The 25,450-nt window shown below is 49.0% G+C and overlaps 3 protein-coding genes across 3 annotated transcripts in view; all 3 read right to left on the minus strand.

The window, feature by feature from the left end:
- The window catches only part of LOC146442497 (lymphocyte antigen 6E-like), a 377,509-nt gene that overhangs the window by 336,870 nt on the left and 15,189 nt on the right, over positions 1-25,450 (minus strand). The gene's annotated exons all lie outside the window — the stretch shown is intronic.
- LY6E (lymphocyte antigen 6 family member E) lies at positions 1,965-8,499 on the minus strand. Its single transcript, XM_085053701.1, has 3 exons — positions 8,340-8,499; positions 3,836-3,955; positions 1,965-2,745 (listed from the first exon to the last, which is right to left on the minus strand). Exons 1-3 carry the CDS (start codon positions 8,389-8,391, stop codon positions 2,537-2,539), a joined length of 381 nt encoding a protein of 126 aa, XP_084909827.1. The 5' UTR covers positions 8,392-8,499; the 3' UTR covers positions 1,965-2,536.
- On the minus strand, positions 18,554-24,898 carry LOC146442508 (lymphocyte antigen 6E-like). The gene is made up of 3 exons (XM_085053696.1): positions 23,360-24,898; positions 19,669-19,788; positions 18,554-18,820 (listed from the first exon to the last, which is right to left on the minus strand). Exons 1-3 carry the CDS (start codon positions 23,409-23,411, stop codon positions 18,609-18,611), a joined length of 384 nt encoding a protein of 127 aa, XP_084909822.1. The 5' UTR covers positions 23,412-24,898; the 3' UTR covers positions 18,554-18,608.

Here is a 25,450-nt window from a genome sequence, read left to right on the forward strand (position 1 = left end):
TTTTGGGGCAAAAATAAACCTCGAGTAGGACCAGGAATAGTGAGAGTTGGCACAACTGATGAGAAAACGCTTGGGATTAAACTGTGACAAGCTGTCACTCCCAAACACACATGGATCCATCCAAGAGATCTTTGCCAGGAAAGGAAAAAACTGAAAATATCCCTTTTTTCACATTCCAAGGGTGCAGGATTAGAGCACATGGGAAGGAAGAGACAAAAAGAGAGCAAGGAGGAAAAACAAAATCTCCATACGCAATTTAACCAACCAACCCTCAGCTCAATCCCCTGGCAATTCAATTAAAATAATTCATTATTTATTGGGCTCAGCAGCCTCTGAATGCTCCTCCCACCGACCTTTGCTCCCTGGAACAACCAAATCCTTGACACCAGCTGAGGAACACTGAGATGGGAATGAGGTGGCCCTTGGAGGAGAAGACAACCAGGTCCTCAGCCCATGGGGTTGTCCAGTGTGGCAACCTCAGGATGGTCACAAAGGCGTGGCTGGACAGCAGGACAAAGCTGATGGCTTTGAAGTTCAGCTCTTTGCTAAAGGTGTTGAGGGCAGTCGAGTCCCAAACCAACCCCAAAACCTTTTTCCAGGTGGCCAGAGAAGATATAACCCCATTAATTAGAGGGCTCAGGGTGTCACCTAGGTGTCACAGCAAGTGCTGAGGGACAAATGAACCCCAAAAAAACAAGGTTTTGGACCCTCTTGGGAGGAAAGCTGAGGCACAGGGAAGCTGGGGAATATCCACCTCAGTTTAGGAAGCTTTTCCCCAATTTTCCCCGTGCTCCACGTGCATAGCAGAGGTTTGTGGGGCACCTGGAGCCCCAGCAGATCCCAGGAGGGTGCATCATCCAAAGGACCAACACAAGTGATGCATTCTTCCCAAATTAACCCCTAAATCGCAGGGCACATCCCAACAACCCATCCCTCCCGTTGGACAAGCTGTCATTAACATCTGTGTCACTTTAATTAAAAGATGGGGAGAGCGAGGAGGGAAAAAAAGAAGCACAAAACCAGTTTTGTTGAGAATATTTCTGCACCCATCCTTCATTTATCCCTCCCTGAAGAGGGGACAGAGGTGGAACTGAAGGTTTGTGAAGCTTTTGTTTGGTTTTTGACACGAAATAGGAGAAGCAGGTACAAGGCATGGCTAAAATGTGCCAACAGCTGGGTTTTGCTGCTAGAAATAGGAAAAAAAAAAAGCTCAGTGCACCTCTGATCCATCAGTGGAAGTGACAGGAAGCTTGAACTTGGCAGTTTAAGGCTGAATTTTGGCTTGGTTTGTGTCGAGCAGGTCCACAGGCAAGCAGAGTAGGTAGGACAGATGACACAGAGATGGCAGGAGGACACATCTCCCACGGGATGGCCAAGAACTTCTAGGAAAAACCTTGCCAAAACACCTGGGAAGATCCTGGGAGCTGAGGGGCAGCAGAAGTGGAAGGTTGGGTGGTGAAGTCACCTTCAGCAGTCCATGGGCACCATCAGGCATTGAGGGTTGAGCCTAAAGATCTGAGTGTTGACACCTCTGACTTCACCAAATTTCACAAATTTGTTTCATTCGGGTATCGGCGTCGCTGTTGTCACCATGAGGAGTCCAAAGCGGGGAAACTGAGGCACCAAGTCTTGGAAAAATGCAGATTCACTTGCAGAAGTCCTGCTCCCAGGGTGAATGCTCCATCAGGGTTGACTCAGACCCCAAAACCTGGCACTCATCACTAAAATGCACCCGGAAAAAGCCATTCCCGAGGGAGGTGGAACCAGCTGGCCCAGAGGTGTTTATCAAGGACAGCAACAGGCAGGAGATGGATTTGCTGCTCACAGCTGGAAAGGATGTGGAGATAAAGCACCCAAAAAGCTGCTCGAGAGGGTGAGGGACCCTCGTGCTGCGTACAGCATTGGGATTTTTCCATAAAAGAGTTCCTAATCCCTGGAGCAAGGAAACACACACACGTCCCACCTCAGGTAACAACAGGAGCAAGTTTATTCAGGTCTGGCACTTACAGAACTCAGAAGGACAAGGTAACACGGCATTGGTTTTCCAGAAAAATCAGCCCAGGATCAGAAGAAACGAGACTATTTTTATAAAAAGAGACTGCAGCTGTGAGGGGCTGGGAATGTGAACGTGTGGAATCCCTTTGGATCCCACATTCCCGCTGCCCGTGCTGGAGCAGACCTGGTGGTGCTTGGGGTGAATCTGTTCTCAGCGAGTCCCAGCCTGGCTTGAACCAACCTTAGAAATGAGGGGCGGGGGAGGGGGGAGTTATTAATTAGGTAGAAAAAGCAGAAACCCTTCCAAAAATCATCCACCTTGGCCAAGGAGGAGTGAGAGTGCAGTGAGAGACGTCCACAGGAGGAGGAGAACAGCTCGGCCAAAAACCGCCCAGGTCTCCGCCGCTTGGAAGAGCACAAAGTCTGGGAAACAATCACCTTGGAAGCCTGCTGAGAAGTAGAAGATCTCCTTGCAGACAGCAACAGAGAAGATATTGGCTAACGAGACCCGTGGGAGGCGGCTCTTGCTCAGGCAGCCCCGTCACTCGCGAGCCCGGAGGACGTAGATGAAGCTGACGAGAATTCCCAAGGCCAGGATGGTGTAACTCGCTCGGACGCTGCTGGAGCCGCTGATGTTGCACAGGAAGGAATCACAGCAGTAAACTGAGGCAGCAGCTATCCCCAGGTTGATCCCGGCGCTGGGGCAGATGGGAGAGCATCCCTTCGAGATGGACTGGCCGGATTTGCCGCCTGGATTTTGGGGTGGGGCGGAGAGGAAGGAAAAGAGAGAGGTTTAGGGTGGTTTTTCAGGATTTCTGGTCGCCTGCCCTGCAAAGGAATTAAAGCATTGAAGAGCCAGGGCAGCACAGGCAGCATGGGGAGGATGAAGTGCTCTGGGGAGGATGAAGTGGTTCTCAGAGACAGGAATCCCAGCCAGCCCATCTTATCAAGGATCACCCGTGATAAACTCCCAGACAGACCCCAGAGGCCACACAACACCCTCTGGATCAGCCAACGTTCAGCCACAACAGCTCCGCTGAGGAATCCCAGAAATCCCTCTTGAGCTTCACTCTGGGACTCCTCGAGGGAGACAGAGAGCACTGGGGAGACACTCGTGAGCCAAGTCTGCATTTCCAGAGAGGCACAGCCCACGTTAAGGGGCAGGAAAGAGGAAACCATTAGCACTGGGCTAAGAAGGGAAGTTTATAAAAGCTCCCTGGCTCTGTTTGTGCACACCCAACCCACCCACGCCGAAGATTTGGGCATGAAACTCTCCCTCCTCCTGCCAGGGAGAGCCAGGATGGGCTCTGACCCCTGCAAAGGCACCAGGATATCTGCCAGAGCACCAGCCTCCCTCAGAGCACAGAACCCCCAAAATCTCTCCAGGCACTCAGGAAGGAAACCTGGAAACCTCCCTTCCCTCCTCGTCCGCAGAGAGCGAATCGAGGGTGAGACTCAGAGATTCAGAACCCAAACACGAGGCAGAAAATCAGCAGGAATAGCAACCCTGGAGCTTCCCACACAGGAAGCCTGCAGCATGCTCCACGCTTTCACTTATTCATCAGCAAACTCCCCGCCCCCAGCCTGAAATTCCCCCCAGACTAGCGGGCATCGGTGAGGCACGTGGGCTTTAACGTGACTCCTCCTGGCAGCGCGTCCCTCCTAAGAATTCCCGTGGGATGGTCCAACACTCAGTTGCTAAGCAGAACTTTCCCTTTTTTTTTTTTTTTTTTTTCCCCTTCCTCCCCAGCCAGAGGAAGGAAAAGCCTTGCTGCAGGCTCAGCAGGTGAGCCAGCAGAGCAGCCAGGAGGGGCAGGAGGAGGTTGCTGTCACCACTCACCGAGTCCCACTCCGACATACGTCGTCACGCAGTGGTTTTCATTCTCGCCACACTTGACAGGCTTCAGGCAGGCCCAGTTGGAGGAGGCATCAGAGCAGGAAAAGCAGATGAGTGTGTGGGCTGCAGGAGAAAGGCAGAAATCAGTTAGGGGCTGGTGGGAAGATCTCCTCACTCGGAGGTCTCCACCTCTGTCACACGGGACGTCTCGCATCTGCCCACAGCCACACTTTGTGTTTCAGTTCTGTCAGTCTGCAATTAGGTTTGGGTTTTTTTTCCCCTCTATTTTTTTCCCCAAATAAATTGGCCAAGTGAAGGGTTCAAGCCTAAGGGATGCATTTCAAGCTCTTATCAGATACAACCACAGCCTGGCACTTTCTGTCACCCCCCTGTTTGCACCAAGAACGTGTTCCAGCTACACCTGCCAACTTGAAACCAAACTCCAGAGGTGAATTTTTGAGGTTTGGGCTCGTTCAGCTCAGGTGGTGACCCTGCCTGGGCCAGGGGGCTTGGAACTGGATGATCCTTAGTTCCCTTCCAAGCGAAACTGTTCTGATTTCATGATTCTGTGGCGTTGATGGGAAATGCTCCAGGCATGACCACAGGTTCAAATTTTCCATGACATGCCTTTGGGCACCAAGACCAGGCCATGCTTGAGCTGGAGCACGTGATGGAAATGATTTCTCAGCTGCAGAAAGCTCAAGACCTGCAAGGACTTGCACTGTCCCACTGCTGAGGGAGTCACAGCTATAAAGGCAGCTTATTCATCCATTCTTTTTAATTTGGAGCATGAGCATTAATTTACGTGTTTTCCTCCACGGCAATTCCCCTAAAATCATAGGATCATGGAATCATTTAGGTTGAAAAAGACCTCTAAGATCTTGGGAGTCCAACCATTAACTCAGCACTACCAAATTCACCAGGAAACCAACTCTTTAAGCAACACATCTGCATTTTTTTAACACTTCCAGGGATGGTGATTCCACCACTGTTTCGTTGTTTGGCCACAAAATTTTTCCTTATTTCCAAAGAAAATCTCCCCTGGAGCAACTTGAGGCCATTTATGGCTTATCCTACACCAGCAGGATGGACTAGCAGACTCCCATCCCTCATCCTTCACGAGGAGGAATGATTGAAAAACAGCATTTTGGGGTGGGAATTGGCTGTGGAGACAGCCTGGACCAGTGACTCAGCAGGGACATGGGCACTTTGATCTCAGTATTTTACATACAAGAACATCACAGCCACACTGCAGTTGTTGACCTACATATGCAGACAGATCAGGTCTGTTCCCAATGTTCCATGGATTTGGGATTTTGGGGCTCCCAGGCAGCCTTTCCACGAGGCACTGCCTTTTCCTGGCTGTGTTTATGAGATGCAAAACAGATTGGGGGCTGATTCAGGGTGGGAAGTGTCAGGGAGAACCATCCCTGCTCCCACCTCCTTCAGCCCCACCACTAATGGGTTATCAAGGAATCATGGAATGGTTTGAGTTGGAAGGAATCTTCAGGAACATCTTGTTCCAACCCCCTGCCATGGGCAGGGGGCACCTTCCACCATCCCAGGTTGCTCCAAGCTCTGTCCAACCTGGACTTCAACACTTCCAAGAATCAATCAGCCACAGCTTCTCTGGGAATTCTATTTCAGGGCCTCACCACACTCACAGGGAAGAATTTCTCCCTAATACCCAACCTAAACCTACTCTTTTTCAGTTTGAAGCCATTCCTGCTTGTCCTATCCATGTAAAAAAAGTCCCTCTCCAGCTTTCTTTCCAGCTTTCAAGTATTTTCCTAAGGAGGTGAAGCCCTGGGAGAGCTCCCTGAGGCTCAGCAGCCCCTGCCACGGATCTTTTGAAGAATTATTTGGACAAATATTGCTCAGCATCTGTCCCACTCTGCCACGGGATTGCACAACATCTCGAGGTCCTTCTCATTCCTGTTTCTCTCAGGGAAATAAAAGGTTTCTACGAGAAAAATGAGAAAAAAAAAATAACAATTGCTCTCAGAGGAATGAGTTTTGAGCAGCCACAGCCGAGGAGGGGAAAGAAAACAAAATATAATCTCAGAGAAACAGATGAAAGTGGGTTAGTGGGAGACCCTGAGTGTCACAGCAGAGCAGCCAAACCTCTGCTTTGGAGTGGAAGCCAACAGCACAACCCCCCAAGCAGGAATTTCCTGGACTGTCTCATGTGTCCTCCAAGGATCCTCACTCTGGCAACGATCCCTACAACAAACCCAGGTTACCTGAGCACACAGCCACCACAACCAGGATTACAAGGCCACCAGCTGAGTCAAAACCTCCAGGAGAGATTCCTCCAGAGTGGATCTCTGGATTTAGGAGAGGGGGAGGAAGATGGGAGCAGCAACTGAGTCATTGTCCCTTCCTGGGTTGGCCACAGCTCAATGTGGGACCTTGGAGCAAAACCCAGTTGTGCTCCCTAGTCTCAGGTGACTTATCCCAAACCCTTCACCTCACAGCCAGCCCGAGGAGGAAAATTGACTCATCCCAGGAATCTTCTGCAATCAGGAATGAAGTGGATTACAGGCTTCCTGTGGCCATTCTGGCAGGACAGATGTCCCCATATGCGTTTGCTCACTGTGCTGAAGGCATGAGTGGTGCAATGCTGCTCATTAAAGGCTCCAGCAACAAACAAACACACCAGAAATCTTCACACATGACATGAAATTGGGCATGAAATTCTCTGCCACGTGACTCAGTCCGTGTTCCTGTCACAGCATCTCCCACCTGTCCCCACCTTTTTTTCCTGTCACACCTACCCATTACCCCTTGTCTGAACAGAAAAAAAATCCTTCCAGGAGAGGCAGAGTTTAAGGAAGGAAATACTCAGACACTTTCTGCCCTCAGAAAAACCACTCACTGCAGAGTTGTGAGAGCACAAACAGCCTGAGTGGTTTAGACAAAAGGCACAAGAGGGGTGGCAGAATTAATTTCATGCAGCTGGAGACGGGGCAAAGAGTTGGAGCTCAAGGTTACAAGAAAAGGAAAAAAAGGGGGGGGAAAAAAATCCCAAGACTGAGCAATGCAAAAGGAAAGCCTCGTTTTCACCAGTGAAAGAATTTATGTGTTTATTTGTTTGCTGCTCGGCTTCTCGGAGGAACAAAGAGCTCCTAAAACAGAGCAGAGCATTTGGGGGAATTCCTTGAGATAAGAGGTTCTTTGAGATAAATCGTTCTTGCAGAGGGGGGGAGGAAAATGCCTTTAAAAACCCACTCTGGAGCTCGGCAGCACCGGGAAAATGCTGTTGCTTCAGCAGCTTTTCCATTCAGTCCCGATGGTGCTTTTCCATTCTCTTAGGCAAAATCCTTATCAAGATCCACAGGCAAGATCTTCAAGCAGGGGGTAAAGCTCTTCTGTGAAATCCCCCCGGCTATTGCTGGAAGTGTTTGGGGATAAAACCACCTGCAACAAACCCTTTCACCTGGATAAAAACTTACTTTTAAAGGTGAAAGAGGTTTTGGGTTTGGTTTTTTTTGGGGGGGTGGGGAATGAAACCCTTCAGTGGCTTGGCCTGGCCAGCCCATCCTCCCAGCTGGAACTGAGCACAAGCCAGCTGGGCTCTGCCCGAGACTCAACGCTTCGATTGCCACTTGCTTCCCGGATCCCACCGGGAGGGGGGAATGGGAAAGGCAGCAAACAGCCCGTTTCCTTCTCACCGGTGCCCTCAAAAGGCAAGAAGCGACCCTGTCTGCTGAGCAGGGGCTGGGAGAGCTCAGAACTCTCCCGTTTGCTCTTTGTTTGGCTTCTCCAAGCAGAGACCATAAGGGAACAATACGTGGTTTCGCACAACCCCGTGGAGTTTGGGTAGTCAGGAATGGAGCCGAGGGGAGGGAGGGCATGGCAGGCCCTGCGACTTGGGCAACTTGGCAGCTTTAACACACAGCAACAGGAACAGCCTTCTCCCCAGGTCCGGTAGCAGCCCCACAGGGCATTGTCCCTTAGGGGTCACAGCGCCAAACGATGCTCGGAGGAGCCAGAATCACGAGTGGCTCTGCCCTGACTTCGTTCCATCAGCCATTGCCGGGGCTGGGCTGCCTCTCCCCTCCACCCTCCTGCATCTCAGCGCATCCCAGCGCCGTTATCCCGGCTCGCCGCGCCGAAAAGGGGGAGCGGAGCCGGCCCTGCTCTTTGTTCGAGCCGCAACTGGGAAAAGCTCCAGGATATCCACCCGCACAGCCGGAGATGCTCACCTATTCATCCAGGCGGGGAAGCCCCGAAGTTGCTGCTCCAGGAGGGACGCTGCTGCGAGGCAGGTTTTGGAAAGACACCCCCGCATCCCGCTCCGAACCCGAACACGGCTCAGCGCTGTGCCCCCAGCCTTTTCAACCCTTATATCCCCTACAAGCCTCCAACTTCCACAGTCCACCCTGCCAGACGCATCACTCCCTTACCCCCCCCCCCCCAATTTGTTCCCAAACGCAGGGCTGCCGAAGGAGCTGGAGGACATCGAGGGGGAGGCGATGCCGGCGGGAACATCCCCCTCCCTTACCTCTCTCCACGCACAGCACCGCGGCCAGCACAGCGAGCAGGAGAGCCTTCATGGTGCGGACGATGTGGCCGGAGAGATGCGCAGGGCGGCTGGAGGAGCGCAGGGCTGGCGGCAGGGCCGGGCGCCGGGGGTGGGGAAAGGGCGGCGGCTCCGCCCAGCGGGCCGAGCTCGGCCCCCGCGCCGCCTTCCCCCTCCGCCTCCCCGGCCACGCCTCGTTTCGTTTCCCCGCTCGGGAGAACCGGGGCCGGGAAAGGGGCAGTAGGAGGAAAGTGTCGGCATGGCAGCGGTTGACCAAGGGGGAACAGAGCCAGCTCTCCCCTAGCCGTGCCCCAAAAGGCTTTTTCCAGCCCCCTTTCGAGTCCTCTCTGTTTTTCTACAGGAGTAGGGGGGCAGCCTGTATGCCGAATCCCACTCATCCGAGTGCAATTCTTCCAACTCAGTTTATTCTGTGATTCCGTGATTCTGTGACTCCCTCTACCCACAGGACCTGCTGATTTCCCGCCTCCCTCCCCTCCTCCGTGCATCTCCACTCGCAGATCCCCTGAGCGCACACACATCCTCCTCCACACACTCCCAACCACTCTGTAAACACACATTCCCTGTATCCAGGGCTCCCTGCATGGATCTCCCCCGCGAATACATAACCCATCCCTGCGTGCAACACCCCCTCTTCATGTCTGACCCCTCTGCACACACAGCCCCCACTCAAGGTCCAAGCACATAAAGAACCAACTCCCCCATCTGTTTACCACAGTCTAAATTGGATTAGACATACAGGATTGGGAAGCTTGAAGAGCCCAGCAGCTGGGGTGGCATGGGACAGCCTGGGCTGTTGGGCAGGATGAGTCTTCAGAGTGTAAATAAGTCCCCTGATGTCGGAGTGTCCCAAATTCAGTAGGTCCCATGGGAATAACTAAATCCTCTAGGAAAGGAGCTGCAGGAGGGGCAGTGGGGGAGGACTGTCAGGAAGGCCTGGGAATGGAGGAGATGGCTGGTGAGCCAGCAGGAAGCAAGCAGGCTTGACAAACTCCGTGCCACAGATGGGTTTAATTCTGCAGAGTCAGCATTTCTTGGCAAATGCATCTGTCAGAAGAAATTCCGGCTCCTGTCTGGTTGGAGGCATTCAGAGCACTCAGCTTGGGAAGGAAACCCATGCCTGCAAACCCCTGCTTCCCTTTTCTTTCCTGTGGCTCAGTTTGATTTGTCACTGCCAGGTATTCTAGCAGGAACTGACTTCCAAGCAGTTTCTGTGGTCTCATGCTTTCCACTGCAACAGGCTGCTGGGGCTGTTTCATGCTCTGGCTGACAAACCAAACGCTAAAAAAAAAGGGAAGTTTCAGCTTTGCGGTAACTTGAGAAGATGTAATTCAGACACATTTACAAAACCCCTGTCTCATACAGACCGAGGAAGTAGATTTTGGTTGGATATTGGGCAGAAAGTCTTCCCTGTGAGGGTGAGGAGGCCCTAGCTCAGGTTTCCCAGAAAGCTGTGGCTTCCCCATCCCTGGAAGTGTCCAAGGCCAGGTTGGATGGGGCTTGGAGCAACCTGGGATAGCAGAAGGTGTCCCTGCCCATGGCACAGAGGTGGAATTGGATGATCTTTAAGGTCTTTTCCAGCCCAAACCTGGGATTTGATACACCCCCCTCATCCCCAGGAGAAATGCACAAGGATCTACAGCTTCCTGGTTTTCTCCCACACATAAATTTAACATTATCAGCCCCATTTTTTCCTGGAGAGGGCTTGTCTGCTGATAAGAAGGAAGAGAGAGGACCTCAGAGTCGCAGAGGTCACAACCCATCACGGGATCTGGAGTCACCCGATGGGACTGGAATGGCTGGGAGGGAGCAGCACTAATTACAGGATGCTGCAAAAGGAAGAGGTGACCAGAGCCACCAGGAACCAGTTTGCTCTGGTGGAAGTTGCACCAGATACGGAAGGAAGACCATTTTTAGGGCTTGCTTGGACTCAGTGATCCTTTTGGGTCCCTTCCACCTCTGGATATTTTATATTTTACAGTCTAAGTTCCAAGGAATTGTGTGGGGCTGACTATAGATCTCAACACAGCAACTCTGCTGGCAGAGATTTCTGCTCTAGGCCAACCCACAAAACACTGCCCTGAACGCTCCAGCCTCTTCCTGCAAGTTTGGAGATCACTGGAGGACTTTATGGAGCCATTGGCCTCATGTTGGGAGTGCAAGGCCAAAAAAAATGTTTCTTCACAAAAAGAAGGGTGAAGTAAGAGGCAGAAGGGGTAGACTCCACCAGGAATGTGGCCTGGGCTGGGGAAAGGTGGAGACAGCTGCAAAAACACGCTCAGGGGTAAAGGAGATAAGGAATTGGCAGGACCAGAGGGCAAACTGGTGCTAGGGTAAATATTTTGTGGTTGTGGCATGCTGGGGAGGAATGGGTACATTAAAATTTAAAATCAGGAAATGATGAGTATGACAAGTTCTTTCATGGGTCAGGGCAGCAGAGATGGTGCCTAGAAGTTAAATCTAGACTAACTAAGCCTGCAAGGCTTTGGTTTTTAAACAGGCACTTGAAGAGTTCAAGCTTGAAATTCAGGCTCAGTAAAAGCTTGCTCAGTTTCTGTGAGGCTGGGTGGGACACAGAGAGGTTCCTTCCCCACCATGCTTCTGTGTTAGGGTTTGTGTGAGACTTCCTGGGCCTGGCTGTGCACGTGAGGCACCTCAACCCCAGAGGAATTTGCAAATGAGACGTTCCCCATGTTAGTGGAGCAGAACTGCTCAAACCGCTTTGCTCTGATGTCACAGGAAGGGGACAAAGTCCTTTTTTTTCCCAGTAATTGCATCGTCCTCTGGAGCTGGGAATTGTTCAGATTTTTTCCAGAGAACGTTGGAACTCCTCTGTGGGAGATTCCTGTCCCAGCTGGCAAGACCATGTCGTGGTCAAACGTGGAGAATCAGTTTGGCAGAGGACTGGGAAGACATGAAAGAGCCAAACCCCAGGATTTCCATCCTTCCTGCTTCCTCTCATCCCAAAAATTCTCTTTGTCCAGAGAAATTTGCTGCAATATAATCATGGCATGAAGGTCCTCCCTGCCCCAGGTGCTGATACAGCTTCCAAACCTTCATGGAATGCTGGAGCTGGGATGCACCACCCCTGGAATTCCTGCTCACTCCATCCTGAGAGAGGGCTGGCTTCACATTCCACCCTGGATGTTCCTCCTCCTGAAGTCCCTTCTGCTTGCTCTGGATCAGAGTTGCCCAGAAGACCTTCAGGATCATATTTGGATCATCCAGGGAAGCTCCAGACATAGATTTTCCATGGACAAACCAAGCTGCAGGTTATTCTTTGCTCTGGTGCCAAACAGGTCAGTCCTTCACCACCTCTGCTGCATCCTGTGGAGAAACACCTGGGATCACTCTCAGGCAGCTGCTGATTCCTGAAAATTCCTGAAAAAAATGTGCCCAACCAGATGCATCTTTGGGCCACTCCATTTATTATATTTTTTACAGATAGATAAAGGAATAAAACCCTCATCTGCCCCCTCCAGCCACAACCTGCAGTCAGGATCTGCCTGTCAGATTGATGAACTTTCACTCCTGGCTCACATCCACATTTCCTTTTCCTTTCTCTCCCCGAGCCTAGGGTGAAAGTGGTTTGCTGCCTGGTGCTGCTCAGCCAGTGCTGGAATTCTCACACTTCCTCCTTCCAAACGGCATGACTCACCCTCAGCCTGTGCTCGTTTTAGGCTTTTTGCAGGAAAACAACTGCGATGCTTCAAGAAGAGCTCGTTACTCAAGGAAAAACCTTAATTGCCCTGAGCAGTCTCACCAGGCTCTCCTCAGACTGTGCCCATGGCTCACTTTAAGCTCAAGCCTAATCTTTTTGGGGCTTTTAGGTGTCCCTAACTCCAGCCATGTCCTGGATGGACCTTGGCCATGTGCTGTGCTTTGTCACCATCTCTGTTTTCAGGCCTCAGGTTGTCACCTCTAGGGTTGGAATTGCTGATCCTTCTTGTCCCTTCTGTGAAAAACGAGGTCCACTCTCCTGTGAGAATTAAAAAGTTTTAATAAAAGACAATAGGGGACAGATAAAAGCAAAAGGTCAGGGCTGGGTGCTTTGGCATTCAACCAAAAAACACCTGGTATGGACAGAGACACCCTTTGCATACCCTTCAACTTAAAGCACATTCATAAACAATTATTCCAACTCTTCTCCAAATCAGTTTGCATGTTCTGGGAACTGATCTGCCTCCTGGGAGCATGCACAGTCCTCTTTAATCGATTCTGTTATCACTCCCAAATTGTGGTTTCTGCAGAGGACAGGTGCTGATAGTTGGGGTGTCAGAGGCAGGGTTTGTTCGTGGGATGTTATCCAGTTCAAGCAGGCAGTTCAGGCATTCTAACAAAACTGTAACAGCTATTTCACTGCTCCCTCTGAGCTCAGCTGGCACCAGAAAGAAAGACATTAGTGATCATTGCGCAGCAATGCTGCCTTTGTAAGAAAAGAATTAAAATCATACACGTAATATTTGCGAAAAGCCAACATTATGATTTGTATTTATCACACTTCCAACTCAGGATATTCCATGATTCTCTTCTCCAACGCTGATCCTTGGCTATGTAGTGTGGATTCCTGTCTCCAGGTCTAATTCAATCTCCTGGGTGAACTCTGGATTTGTTTTGTATTTTTTTTTTCCCAGTCTTGGCCTCTTTTGTGCCATCAGAGGTTCTGGACCACCTGCAAAGATTCCTGTGCCCTGAGGCATCTCCTGTCGTGAAACAAAAGGCTCATCTCCGGGTTTTTTGGGGGGAAGAAAGAGGCTTTTCAGTCCTTTCCCTATTCCTTCCACCAGAAAATGCATCCCTGTACAAAAAAAGAATTCACCAGGCTCCAGGGAGGTGCCACAAAATGTGCTGAAGCTGTAGGCAAGGCGCTGGGCTTGTGGGGATTTATAGTGGAAACGTTAAATTGCTGTAAAAAATGTAGGAATGGGAATGTTCCAGGGTGTGGAAGAACCGAGAGGAAACAGCCGAGCAAGGGTTAAAAGGAAAGGCATTCGTTGATTGCCGTGGAGCACCGTGCCTGTCTTCATTCAAAAGCAAAGAACAAACTGACCTTGGATAAAAAACTTCAGAGGACTAACAACAAGGGTGGGAGCCATAAAACACCCATATAAAGTAATCAGAAGGGCTGGAATACTCAGGAATTTCATCTGAAAGGGGGAAAAAGAGAAAGCGAGCTCAGACAGCATCCCATCTCTAAAAGCTGTAAAAAAAAACAAGTCAAAAATAAGGGGTTTTTGTGCTCTGCCTTTCACCTTTCACCTTCACCTTGTGCTCAACCTCAAAGGCACAGGAGAACCGTGGGGCTTTCATCTCTTGGCTGCTGGTGGCACTGAAGTGACACGGGCCAGGTGATCAGGGCACACCTACACTGGTGCTTGTGACGCAATTTAAACCATAAGGAAGAGCGTGAAACTCAAAATCCACTCCCTCCAAGATTTTCGTATTACCAAATCGCTCTCCTGTCAGATCTCGCAGGGAGTTTCATTCCTCCGATTTCCTGTGGCTGCAGAGGGGAGTTTCTCATTCCCAGAGCGGGGTCTGCTCGTTATCTAATTGCTGATTAACATCTCATTCTGGGTCCTGGAGCTGCAGGCAGGTCCCGGGTGAGCTGTTGGGAGCACTGGGCTCAGAGCCAGGAGCTGTTCCTGCCTCTCCTGGACCATGGAAAATTGTTCCCCTGGCAGCCCCAATGCTTTATGTGGAACTTAAGGACTTGCCTGAGTAAGGAATCAGCTGGAAAATGGGAAAACCTTCATTGCTGTGCAGAGCTCTCTCCATTCTCTGCCTCGGCACTGCTTTAATGTTGGCTGAAATCCTGGGAACCCTGGAGCTGAACAAACATCCCTTGGAGTGAAAATTCCCACGTGGAAGTTCTTTGCCCATCACCAGAAGAGCTTTGGGTCACTTCTGCTGTTTTATATTTCTCTCAGAGCAACCTGGTCTCCTGGAAGGTATCTCTGCTCATGAGCAGAGTGGTTAGAACAAAATTTTTAGGTCTTTTCCAGCCCCAAACATTCCATGATTCTGTGATAAAGCAAAGCCAACCCTGAACACCACAATTCTGCTCTGGTGAAGGGAACCAGCTCCTCGTGGGAATGACAGAAAGGTGACACAGAGAACCAGGAATGTCCAGGAATGAGTTCATTCTCCAGCCCCACAGGAGACACCAAGGAGATGCTGAGGCCAGAATTTTTCCGTACTTTGATGGATCCTGGTTACAGGGCTAAAGCTGCTGGTTCTGGAGGCACTTTTCCAGCTCCTCACCAGACTTTAGATGGCAGGAATCCCTTCTGATCCATCTAAAATCCCCTTTGCTGCTGTGTGAATCCTAACACGAAAAGTGGGAGGAACAGAACAAAGCAGCCTGAGCCTTCCATGCAGAGAATCTTGAAGGTTCTCATCCCATCACACACCAGTTTACACTTCCCAGTGCAACGTGTAAGATTTTTCCATGGAGTGCAGAGTTCCAGCAAGGCTTTGTGTCACATTTTTCCCCCGAAATTCAACACGTGTTGAGCTCGTGATCCAGCACAACTTCTCTTCCTGCCAGATTGCTCCGAGGGAGATTCCCTCATCCCATATTTGTGCCACATTAACCGGAGAGCTTCGCGCTTGCCCTTCCTAAATTACACCCTCTTTTCTCAGCCTGCCACTTAAATTTACTGCAATCGCCCAGAATTCTCCCTCTTGCAGCTTCTCTCAGTTTGTCACCCGTGAGCTCAGCGGATTTATTCCCCAATCCGTCATCCAAACCAGCAATTAAAACTTTGCCGTCATCCCGGAGCCAAGAGGAGCCTTTTAAATGGATCATTCCAGCCTGACAGCAAACTGGTGGCTGTGATTTGCTCGTGATTTCAGCCCGACTGGGTTTTCTTGGTTTTGCTCCTGAGCCCATCATGTGACACTGTGCCAAAAGCTTTATTTAAGGCTGAGCTGTGTGACAGGTACCACTTTACCCTCATGGATTTTGTTATCTTGTCACAGGTGGGGATAACACCCACCTGTCAGGAAATTCTTGCTGTTCATCCCCATCTCCTTGATAGCCATTTGTTTGAAGATCTATTTCAAAGCTTTTTTTTCCGAGTCTGGGTTGGTCTTTTTCCAGCTCTGTGTGTCCCCAGAGTGTCCCCTGTGTGCTTTATAATAATGGATTATTTCCACATTTCTTCATGGAAAGGCTCTGGATGTGACACTCAGTGCTCTGGGCTGGTGGCAAGGCAGGGATCAGTCACAGGTTGGACTCGATGATTTTGGAGGTCTTTTCCAACCTAAATTGAGTCTGTGATTTGTTGATATCCCAGATTTCCCTGCTGGGAAGGAGCATGAGAAACAGGCTGGGTTTGGAAGCTGTGATGAATTTTTTTTTTCCCCAATTCCTTTGTGCCTGGACATCACTTTAGCTGACAACCCTCTCTGATTTGCATATTCATATTGAAAACACTAATTTTCTTCACTTTTGATGTGTTAATTAGTTCATCTCATTAATAATCTGTGGCGGTAAAACGCGTCTCACTTCTGTGTTAGATGTGGTTGTGTCTCCACACCTGTTTTCCCTCTTACTCCACATGTGGAAGCACAAAATCATCTCCTGACTCTGCAAGCGCAGCTCAGAGTTCTTGTGAGGCTGGGAAACAAATCCTTCACTGACGTGGTGCCTCCGAAAATCACCTGGATTTCTTCTTCCAGACAGCTCAGCCTGGACCTCACACTGGAAAAGGGCAGTGGGAGTGATAAATCCGTGGGGGAAAAGGAGATTTGGCTGTCTGGGGCTAAAGTTGAGCCACAGGAGCCTCAATCTTCTACCTCCAGCCCAAGGAAAGGAGCTGCCAGTGTGGAAGAGGAGCTGTGACCTCCCAATCAGCCCAAAAATCATTCCTCACCTCCAACCAAGGACGGTTTTAAAGTGTACTTTTTCCTTCTTCATTTGAAAGAGTTCCAGAGATTTTCCAGCCGGAGGATCTGACAAAGTCCATTTGGAAATCCCCATATTTGCTTTTCCAAGACCTTCAGCTCTCACCACTGGGAGCTTTCAGTCCAGGAACCAGGTGGGTGAACAAGACAACCAATAAATCCTGTTAAATGCAGTCCCTTCACCTCCAGGATAATTCAGGCACATTCAGGTGCTTTGGCATCCAGAAATTTTAGGAAAAGGAAGGGTTTCTCCTAAATTTGTAGACAATTCTAGGAAACCCCTCAGTGGTTTGATCTTCTGGCAGCACTAAACCTGCTGTGGTGAAGAGGGAGGGAATCAGGGTCTGCAAAAGACCTGGAAGAGGTTTGTTCTCCCTCCTTAACTCTGCCCATCCTGGTTCCTCACACCCTCCACTCTTTGCTTCCCCTCCAGATGGTCTCCCCCACCAAGTTTTTGCTTTCTCATGTCCAGCGAAACCGGTTGAGATATAAATTGCTCCTTCTACTTCCTCTTTCTCGTGCCAACATGACAGGTGGTAAAACAGTAACGGCTTTAGCCTAGAGCCCAACTTTCCTGGAGTTTTTTGAAAGTACCTGAGGTGCTGGAGGGAAAAAACTGTGCAGGATATCCATGGAGTACTTGCTCATGGAATTGGGATGCAGCACAGCCAGCACAGCCCTACCAGTGCCTGCCCTGAGCAGCTGGACATCTCTTCCTTCTTTTGGGTTTGAAAACTCTTGTTCTTCCCCTTCTCCATCTTAATTTTCCTTCCCTTTTGAGGTTGGCTGTGGTGAGAGAAAATCAACGGCAGGTTCTGCTGTTAATTTGGTCTTTTGGCAGATGTCATCTCCAGGCACAGCTCACCAGGTCTGCTCAGTGGGGTGTCAGTGTCCTCTTGTCCCTGCCCACCACCGTGGTGTCACCTCCTTCTTTTCCTTCATTTCCCCTCCATGCATTAAACAAAATATTTAAAACCAGTCACCGGATCCAGAGCTCACAGCACAAAACGTGAAGTTGGTGTGGAATCTTTCATCCTCATGGAAAACCAGTGGCTCTGAAATCCAGGCACTGCGAAATTCCTCAAAAATCCACATCCTTCCCCACGTGTGACCAAAACCCAGCGGAGTTCCAGGGCAGTGCTTCAGAAAAAGCAAAGATCTCATTTAACCATCAAGCACAACACAAAGAAACCAACAACACCCTTCAATTGTTTGGACCAGCTCTGGTTTCTCCCAGGACACAGCTGAGCTAGGGACGCTGCCAGCTTTTCCTTTTCTCTTTTTCTGCGTGTGTTTTCCAGGAAAGGGAGCTCGCAGCTTGTGACCCAAGCTCTGGGCTGTTTGTGTGAATCCCTGGCTGGCTGCCCTTCTTCTCCTCTGTGACAGCCCCAGCCCTCCCTACAGAGCTTTTCTGTCTCCCCTCAGCTGCAGCTCCCGCGGGGAGAGGAGGGAGCAGAGAGCTTGGAGGGCAAAACCAAACAAAGCTCAACACAATCGCTGGTCTCCCTGCCAGGAACGTGGGGCTGCAGAAAGCCTCTCACAGTCTCGGACTGACAGGCGTTGGCAACAGCTGTGAGGTTGGTTTGGCCCTGGAGAAAAAAAGAGGGGAATATAGATATTGGGATGCCTTTTCCAGCTGGATGAGGTCCATGAGGAGGCAGTGTGAGGGCAACTCCCAGCTCAGTGTGCTGCAACCATTCTTTCCCTTCTCCTTCCCACTGCCTTTCCTCCCTCAGCCCCGTTTTTCCCTCTCTGCCTCTCCCCCTTTTCTCTTTTCTCTCATTTCAAAATGTGAACCAAGAGAGCAAAAAGCATCAGGAACAAGAAATTGCTGCCCACTGGAGGCTGGAGAAATGTCCAGAGCACTGCCCGAAATCAGCTTTCCCTTCACTTGCTTGCTCATAAACAGATGTTTGAAACCAAACTCGCTGTGGACAAAAGCATTGGTCACCCCGCTGTGCTGACACAGCTGTGGAGCATTTCCCTGTGTTTCAGGCAGGGTGGGATGTTTTTCTTCACAGAGCTTTGAAAGGAAGAGACAAAACTATGCCCTCAAGGATCTCCTCGGAGCAATAATGATTTGAAGCCTGAACATGTCCGAAAAGCCATTTTTTATGTGTTTTCTTAGGTGAGTTGGATGTCTGGGGACGCTTTGGATTCAAGCAGGCTCAGGAAATCAATGGGAGTTCAGCACCTGACTTATCCAGGCTCTCTCAAAAATCCCAGGGGAAGCTCAACCACAACACATGAATGTTTGAGAGCAGAAATTATCCCAGAACAACACTTTTATTTCAGCCTTCGTGGGGAGCTTTTCCAAACCCATCACAATCCGTAGGCAAAGATGTAAGTGACGCTGGCCAGGACTCCCAGGGACATCACTCCGTGGCTGCTTTGCCTGCTGCTGACTCCATTCACATTGCACAAGGGTTTCTCACAGCAGGAGACATTCTGGGAGCTTTGGGTTTGTTGCTGATCTGTAGCTGGACATGTTGGAGAACACATCTTGGAGATGACGTATTTAGGCTTGTTGGGCTCTAGTGCAGAAGAGAAGCAGGGAGAAAAAAGAGAAAAAGGAGGATGAAAAAGCATTGTTTAAATGTTTTTGCAGCTAAATCTGTTTTGGTGAGTAAAGAACGGCCAGGCATTAATCCTCATGGAAAATTTCATGGAGTTAATCATGGAACCATGGAATGGTTTGGGTTGGAAGGGTCCTTAAAGATCATCCACGGGCAAGGACACCTCCCACCAGACCAGGTTGCTCCAAACCCCATCCAAACCAGCCTTGGGCACTTCCAGGGATGGGGAATCCACAGTGTCACAGAATCCTAGAACTGCTAAGGTTGGGAAAGGCCTTGAAGATCACCAAGTCCAACCATGACTTCACTGAGCTCCATGTTTTGTCCATCCTGAAGTGGAATTAGCCCCTGTGGGTGGCTTTCAGGTCCAGCTGCCTGAAGTGATGCTCAGGCAGGGTCATTCCTGCCAGGATGGTTTTTCCTACCACATAAATCCAGGGAAAATGTTCTGAATGTTTTGGATAAAAGCTCATGGAGGTCTTTGAGGAGCCCCCAGGACAGACCTGAAAGAGTCAGGAGTCAGCCATGGTGCAGTTTGGCCAAAACACTTCTCAGAACAACTCTGGGAGTGGAACATCCACAGCACCAGGTTTGAATCCACTCCCTGATGCTTCTCCAAGCATCCTCAGCATGTTCTGAATTCCCAGCAGGAATACTGAGTGTTTCTGGACACTGCAGGAGTGAGCTACAAGGTCAACATCTCCTAAAAGTTGGTGATCAAGGCCTGTTGTTCCCATCCTGGGATGAAATCCCATTCCTGGGGCTGCTCTCCCACAAAGCAAACAAGGTGCTGTTCCCAAACCTACTTGTCCCCACGTCCTTCCTGATGGTCACACAGTGTTTGTCCTCCTCGTCACACATGGAAATGGTCAAACAGTCCTTGTTGGACTCCTGTTCTTGGCAGGTGTAGCACATGAATGGATAAACTAGGGGGGAAAAAAAAAATTGGAAAAAGCACATTATATGGTTTAAAAACCACAAAAGCTCCGGCGCAGAGATCTCTATTTCCTTCTTTACAGCCTGAGGAATGTTTGTGTGGGAATGACCAGTGACTGACTTTATCCCCTGACCCGTGGCAGCTGTGCTAAATCCCTCTCTGCCTCCTCTGGCTCAGGCTGCGAAGTGTTATTGATCTGTTTGCAATCCCTGGGAGCAGGAGATGTGAGTGGAATTCAAGGATTTGGGGGCTTTTATGATGGAGATTATTGCTGAGCCGTAGCGGCTCAGTGCTGAGGGCTCAGCCACGGGAATTGCCAATTACTGCTCAGGGTTTCTCCTGGGCAGGGCTTGGCAGGGAGAATTTAAAGATGCCTGGAGCAGTTTTGAGGAGGTGGACAGTGCCCAGTGTCCTACTTCTCCTTCATCTGGCTCAGAGTCTGCTGTCACATCTCCTTTTTTGTGCTTGAGCGTCACTGAACTGGGCTAACCTCAGTTCTGGGAAGGCTGGTGAGAGCACTCAGATGCTCTGTCAGACTCCTGCTTTTAGCAGAATATAAGGAATTAATGGAAAATCTTAACCCAAAGCCTGGTTCAAGTGCTAAATGCAGATTTGGTGAGATAATTTCTACATCTGCAACAGAGACAGGAAATTTATGCAGTAGTGAGTTTTCTTGCCTGCCCAAAATATCATTTCCTGCCTTCAAAACCAGAATGTGGTAGGACAGACCTCTAGAAACTAGTTTAAAAGAAAGGAAGAAGAGCAAAAACAGAGTCTGGGTGGTAAAACACACCCAAATGTGTGAAGAGCACTCCTCAGCTGGGCAGATTGAAAGGTTTTGTGGTGGTGGTTGAGTTCTGAGCTCGTGAAATCGCCCAGAGCAGAGCGTGGGGGTTTTGTGATGAGTTCCTTTAAAAACACAGCTGATTTTTGAAAGGAAAAACAAGCCCAAATGCTGGATGAGTCCCTGCTAAGTCTGGGGACAGTCTGTCACTTTGGAAAGGGCAAAAGCAGCTAGAGGACAGCTCCCTGTGAGTTGTCCCAGCTTTGCCCGATAAGAAGTTGGCAGTGAGAAAGTGGAAGGACGACGGAGGTCACACCGTGAGGTGAGAAGTTTCTGATAGAAGGGAAGGAAAAGGTCATCAGCTGCTGATCCTGTGCAGCTTTTTTGCTTTGTTCACCTCTGAAAGAAGTTGAATTTTCTCGTGCAGAGTAGAGGAGATTCAAGGAGGTTTTAAGGAATTTGTTTTTTGGCACAACTTTGAATGATGTTGTTCACATGCAAGCCCAGGAGACATGAGCTGGTGAAAATTCCAGGGGATGGGTGCAAAGCCAGGCATAAAAAGACCCTCAGAGGGTAATTCCCAAGGATTATTGGTCAAACCAACTGGAGCAATGGAAGAAGTTTTTCCCTGTGAGGGTGGGGAAGCCCTGGAATGGAATTCCCAGGGAAGCTGTGGCTACTCCATCCTTACAAGTGCCCAAAATCATGTTGGACAGGGCTTGGAGCAGCCTGGGATAGTGAAAAGTGTCTCTGCCCATGGCAAGGGGTTGGAATGAGATGATCTTTAAGATCCTTTCCAAACCATTCCATGATTCTGTAAATTTTAGTGATTTTGACAGATGAATGCAATAAAAGAGTAAAAAAACCAAAGTGGATGCAATTAAATAGAAATAAAAGACATTTAGCTAAAACTTGGACACTTAAATGTAGGGTGACAAACAGGTTCAGTTACAATTCACAACCACAGTGACAACAGCAGGAGTCAACAGTGTCACATTCTAGCCATGGATTCAGACGTCACCCAAGGGGACACGGGCAGAAATGTCATGTGCAAGATATGCAAAGTGGCCTTTCCACCCTGGCAAGGCCTCAGCTGGAACCTCAGTGCCCAAATCCGTGCACAGCACTTCCCAAAACTATGCAGAGCATTTGGAGAGGGAGGAGAAAGGGTCAGAGACCTTGGAAATGTGACCTTGGCAAAAAGGTTCGAAGGTCTGAGTTTGTTTATTGAGGATGAGAATGAGAAAAGTCACAGGAATCTTCTTCATGCAAGAAAAAAAGAAACAGCTAAGAAAGTAGGAAAATATTTTGTGTCCTGTGGTGGGAATGATGCAAAAAGAGATGCTAAGAGATATTATAACAAAATTCCTAAAGGGATGAGAGTGTCTGAGCAATTCCAGGCTGTGGAATCTTCCTTGTTGGAAACTTTCAGGGACACCTTAAACAAACATCTGCCTGGTTTTGTCCAACATTGCAGCAAGGACTTGATGATCTTAGAGGTCCTTTCCTTAATAATTCCTTAATAATTCCTTAATAACTCCTGAATAACCTTAATAATTCTGTGATTCTGTGTAAAGGATCAAGACCTTTTAGGATTTCTGCTGGACACAAAAGATCCATAACAGTGAGTTCATGGATGGAAAAGCCAAAAGACCCTCTTTGGTTGGCTGAGAGGTCAAGAGTTTTGACCAAAATTTGGTCATCAGGGTCTTGGGTGGGACCCAGGATACATGAGAGGGATCCAATGACAGTTTCCACATTTTCCTTTGTTTTAAGCCCTAAAGTTCCAAACTCTTATTCTTGATGTAGACTGGGCTACAGAAAGGTGCTATAAAAATCCTTAAATCCATTGGGGATCTGATGCCAATATAAAATGTCACCAGCAAGGAATCCCACCATGAGCCTGTGCCAACAATCTTGGATCTCTGTGACCTTTCCACTTCATCTTGGGTCACCAGGAGGACGTTGCCTTTGAAAATTCCTTTCTTCTCTCCATCTTGTGTTGTTTCATTCAGGAATTGTGGGCAGAAAATAATTTTTTTTTTTAGAATTGAATAGTCCTTTTCCCACCCCAACACTGACTGAAGCTCCTGCTCTTCCAGACACGCTGGAGAACGATTCCAAAGGATGTAGGAGTGGGGGGTTGATACATCAATGTTAATTGATTAATTAGATGCCTCTTTCTCAACCAGATTCATATCGTGGTTTCTGGGAAACCAGCAGGTGTGCAGGAGATTTTGGCACTCTGATCATCGTTCCCATGTGCCAGGAGCCATGGAGCAACACGTGTGTCTCACTCCCAGAAGGAGGACAACGCTCAGACTTCCCTTTGGGAGTGAGATGCCTTTAACATGAAAAGTTCTCTGACCTCTGCCGCTGATTTAATCTACAGAAATTCCCACTGTCGCATTTCCTAGGAAGACATGTGGCAAACCACTAGTAGGGAGGAAGCAGCAGGACAGAGGAGTCTCTAAAATACTCAAAAACTGAAATTATTGAGAAGAAAACCATTTTGTTAGGCTTTCTGTCACTTCCAATTTGCCTCCTTTTGGAAGATCCACGGTGTGGATTTAACCTGGAATACAGCACTGTACAATTAGAGCTCTATCACTGGAAAAATTAATTTATCACATTGTTATTTCTGCATCAAATCAAGGTGCAAAAGGACATTGGTGACACCATGACAACACTGCAAAGTCGGTGACAACCCCCTAAACTTTTGCCCCAACTTGTCACCTAATCCTCATTTCAAGTAGGAGCAGCACGAGAGGCTCACCTTGTTCCACGCACAGGACAGCAGCCAGCAAGGTGACAAGAGGAGTCCTCATCTCCAGCAGATCCTCCCAGCAGGGCTGGGGAGCTGTGTGGAGGGCAGGTTTTATACCCCAGCCCAACGGCAGCAGTTTTACAGGTTCCCTCTGACTCGCGGGTGGACATGAAATCAACCCGAGGGTGTGGAATGCTCATGTGGGAGTTCTCCACGCTGGAGCCCTTGGGACAAGGTGGCACCTTGGGGAAAAACCCTCTCAGCCAAACATTTCTTGCTCTTCCGGTCGTGTGAGTGATGGGAAGTCGGGATCTGCTCTCTCCTCCTCGGAATTTTTCCCTTTCCTTCCTTCCAGAGCCACTGCTCTGATGAAAGCAGAGCCTGGAGGCACAGGGAGATAGTCCTAGGAATGGATTTTTCTAATCCCTTCGGATAGACAGCACGTGATGTTCCAGGGATTGTACCGTTCACTGGCTTTAATTATTCAGCAGCACCAGGCTCAGCCTCTGAGCTGGCCTAAGCTGGTTTACCTCGAAGAAAATCAGTGTGTTTTACACTAAATTAAATCAGCTAATGGTTGGTTAAACAGGAGGTTTCCCTCAAATTTTCATGTCAGTCTTCATTTCTTTATCAATTTTCCTCCGGTTAATCCCTCTGCTTGCTCTTCTCCTGCTTGTAATCCTCGAATACCTTGTAGAATTTTGATTTAATGAAGTTTTGCTGCTTTCCAGGGATTCTTCAGAGGAGCTGCTTTTCTCCACGCCCAACAGTTTCTCAAAAATCAGGCCACAAATTGGCACCCTGGAATTGCAGCTCTGCTCTGGAAAGAGCCATTCCTCAAAGTGTCATTTTTTCAATCTCTCCTCTAAAATCGGTCCTTTTGCTTTTATTTCTCGGTGTTGCTCCTCTCCTCTGAATTCCTTAGAATCTGTTTCTGACAGTCTGGGATAGAGACCTTCATTCAAGATGCATCTTGTAAGAGCTTGTGCTGCCAAGCCTGCAGAGCTTCTTCTGAAACAAAATTAATCCTGGACAGCAGAAAGAAAATATTGTCAAACCCCACTTTTTCTGGCAATTACAGAATAATTTAACAGGCAATCCCCTGCATGTAGCCACCAGCAGGGTATTTTTGTCTGTTTCTAGTGTGAAATTAGAATTTCCTGGATGATTTCCTGATCCATGTGATTGTCTGACACTTTTTTCAGGCCCTCCTGGAATGATGTCATCAGGTGGTGAATTCCAGAGTTGTTCAAGCCCTGTGTCCAAATTCCCTGGTTTGGGAGGTTGGTGACGCCAGCAGGGATGTGGTGATGATCAAATCAAGCCTTGTGCATCACACAGAACAGCTTGGCCTTCTGCCCGAGTGCTTTATAAACAGGTTTTTCTTCCTAATTAGTGGGTGTGGCTTCTTGCTGGCATTTTGCAATGGGGGTGAAAGGAGAGAACCATTTTTACCCCTAATTTTTGGTCTTATTCATCCCATAGACTTGTTGCGTTTATTCCTTTCCCCTTCCACATCCCTGTTCCTTTTGACTTCCATAAAATCATAGATTGGGTTGGTTGGAAAGGACCTTAAAAATCATCTTGTCCCAACCCCCTGCCAGGGGCAGGGACACCTTCCAGCAGACCAGGCTGCTCCATGACCTGTCCAACCTGTCCTTGGTGACTTTGCCAACATCCATTTTATTCCTACAGGAACCTTCTGGGAATAGGATCAGCACAAGTCAACTTGGACTTGGACTTGGACTTATTTTGACTTTGATTTTGACTTTGACTTTGAAGGAGCAGTGAGGCTAAAACATTCACAGCACATCCAAAAAAATACACACAAAGGAGAGAAATTTGGGTTGGAAATGGGATTTTCTGTGTCAAACACTCAACTGGGAGTTGTCTCCAGGACATCAATGTCTTCCTTAGTGACTTGGTGGATTGATGCTGGAGCATTCCCTCTTCCTGGTGTGTGGAGAGCTGGAAAAGTCTCCAGTAAATTTGATTTTTTATCCAATAGGACAGATTACAAAACTCAAAAGCGCTCAGAGGAATCACTCAAGGATCCAGCATGGAGAGGGTGTCTCCTGCAGCCCAGGAGGAGGGACACCA

Source organism: Lichenostomus cassidix, chromosome 2, assembly GCF_008360975.1.
Source record: "Lichenostomus cassidix isolate B80296 chromosome 2, HeHo_3.0, whole genome shotgun sequence".
In the NCBI taxonomy this organism is placed as follows: domain Eukaryota; kingdom Metazoa; phylum Chordata; class Aves; order Passeriformes; family Meliphagidae; genus Lichenostomus; species Lichenostomus cassidix.

Excerpts from the sequence above, each read along its gene's own strand:
- LY6E (XM_085053701.1), bottom strand. The coding sequence starts at position 8,391 with ATGAAGGCTCTCCTGCTCGCTGTGCTGGCCGCGGTGCTGTGCGTGGAG. Across the intron at positions 3,956-8,339 it reads GGTGCTGTGCGTGGAGAGAG|CCCACACACTCATCTGCTTT; the intron begins GTAAGGGAGGGG and ends TTTCTCCTGCAG. Across the intron at positions 2,746-3,835 it reads GTATGTCGGAGTGGGACTCG|GCGGCAAATCCGGCCAGTCC; the intron begins GTGAGTGGTGAC and ends CCCAAAATCCAG.
- LOC146442508 (XM_085053696.1), bottom strand. The coding sequence starts at position 23,411 with ATGAGGACTCCTCTTGTCACCTTGCTGGCTGCTGTCCTGTGCGTGGAA. Across the intron at positions 19,789-23,359 it reads TGTCCTGTGCGTGGAACAAG|TTTATCCATTCATGTGCTAC; the intron begins GTGAGCCTCTCG and ends TTTCCCCCCTAG. Across the intron at positions 18,821-19,668 it reads CAGGAAGGACGTGGGGACAA|AGCCCAACAAGCCTAAATAC; the intron begins GTAGGTTTGGGA and ends CTTCTGCACTAG.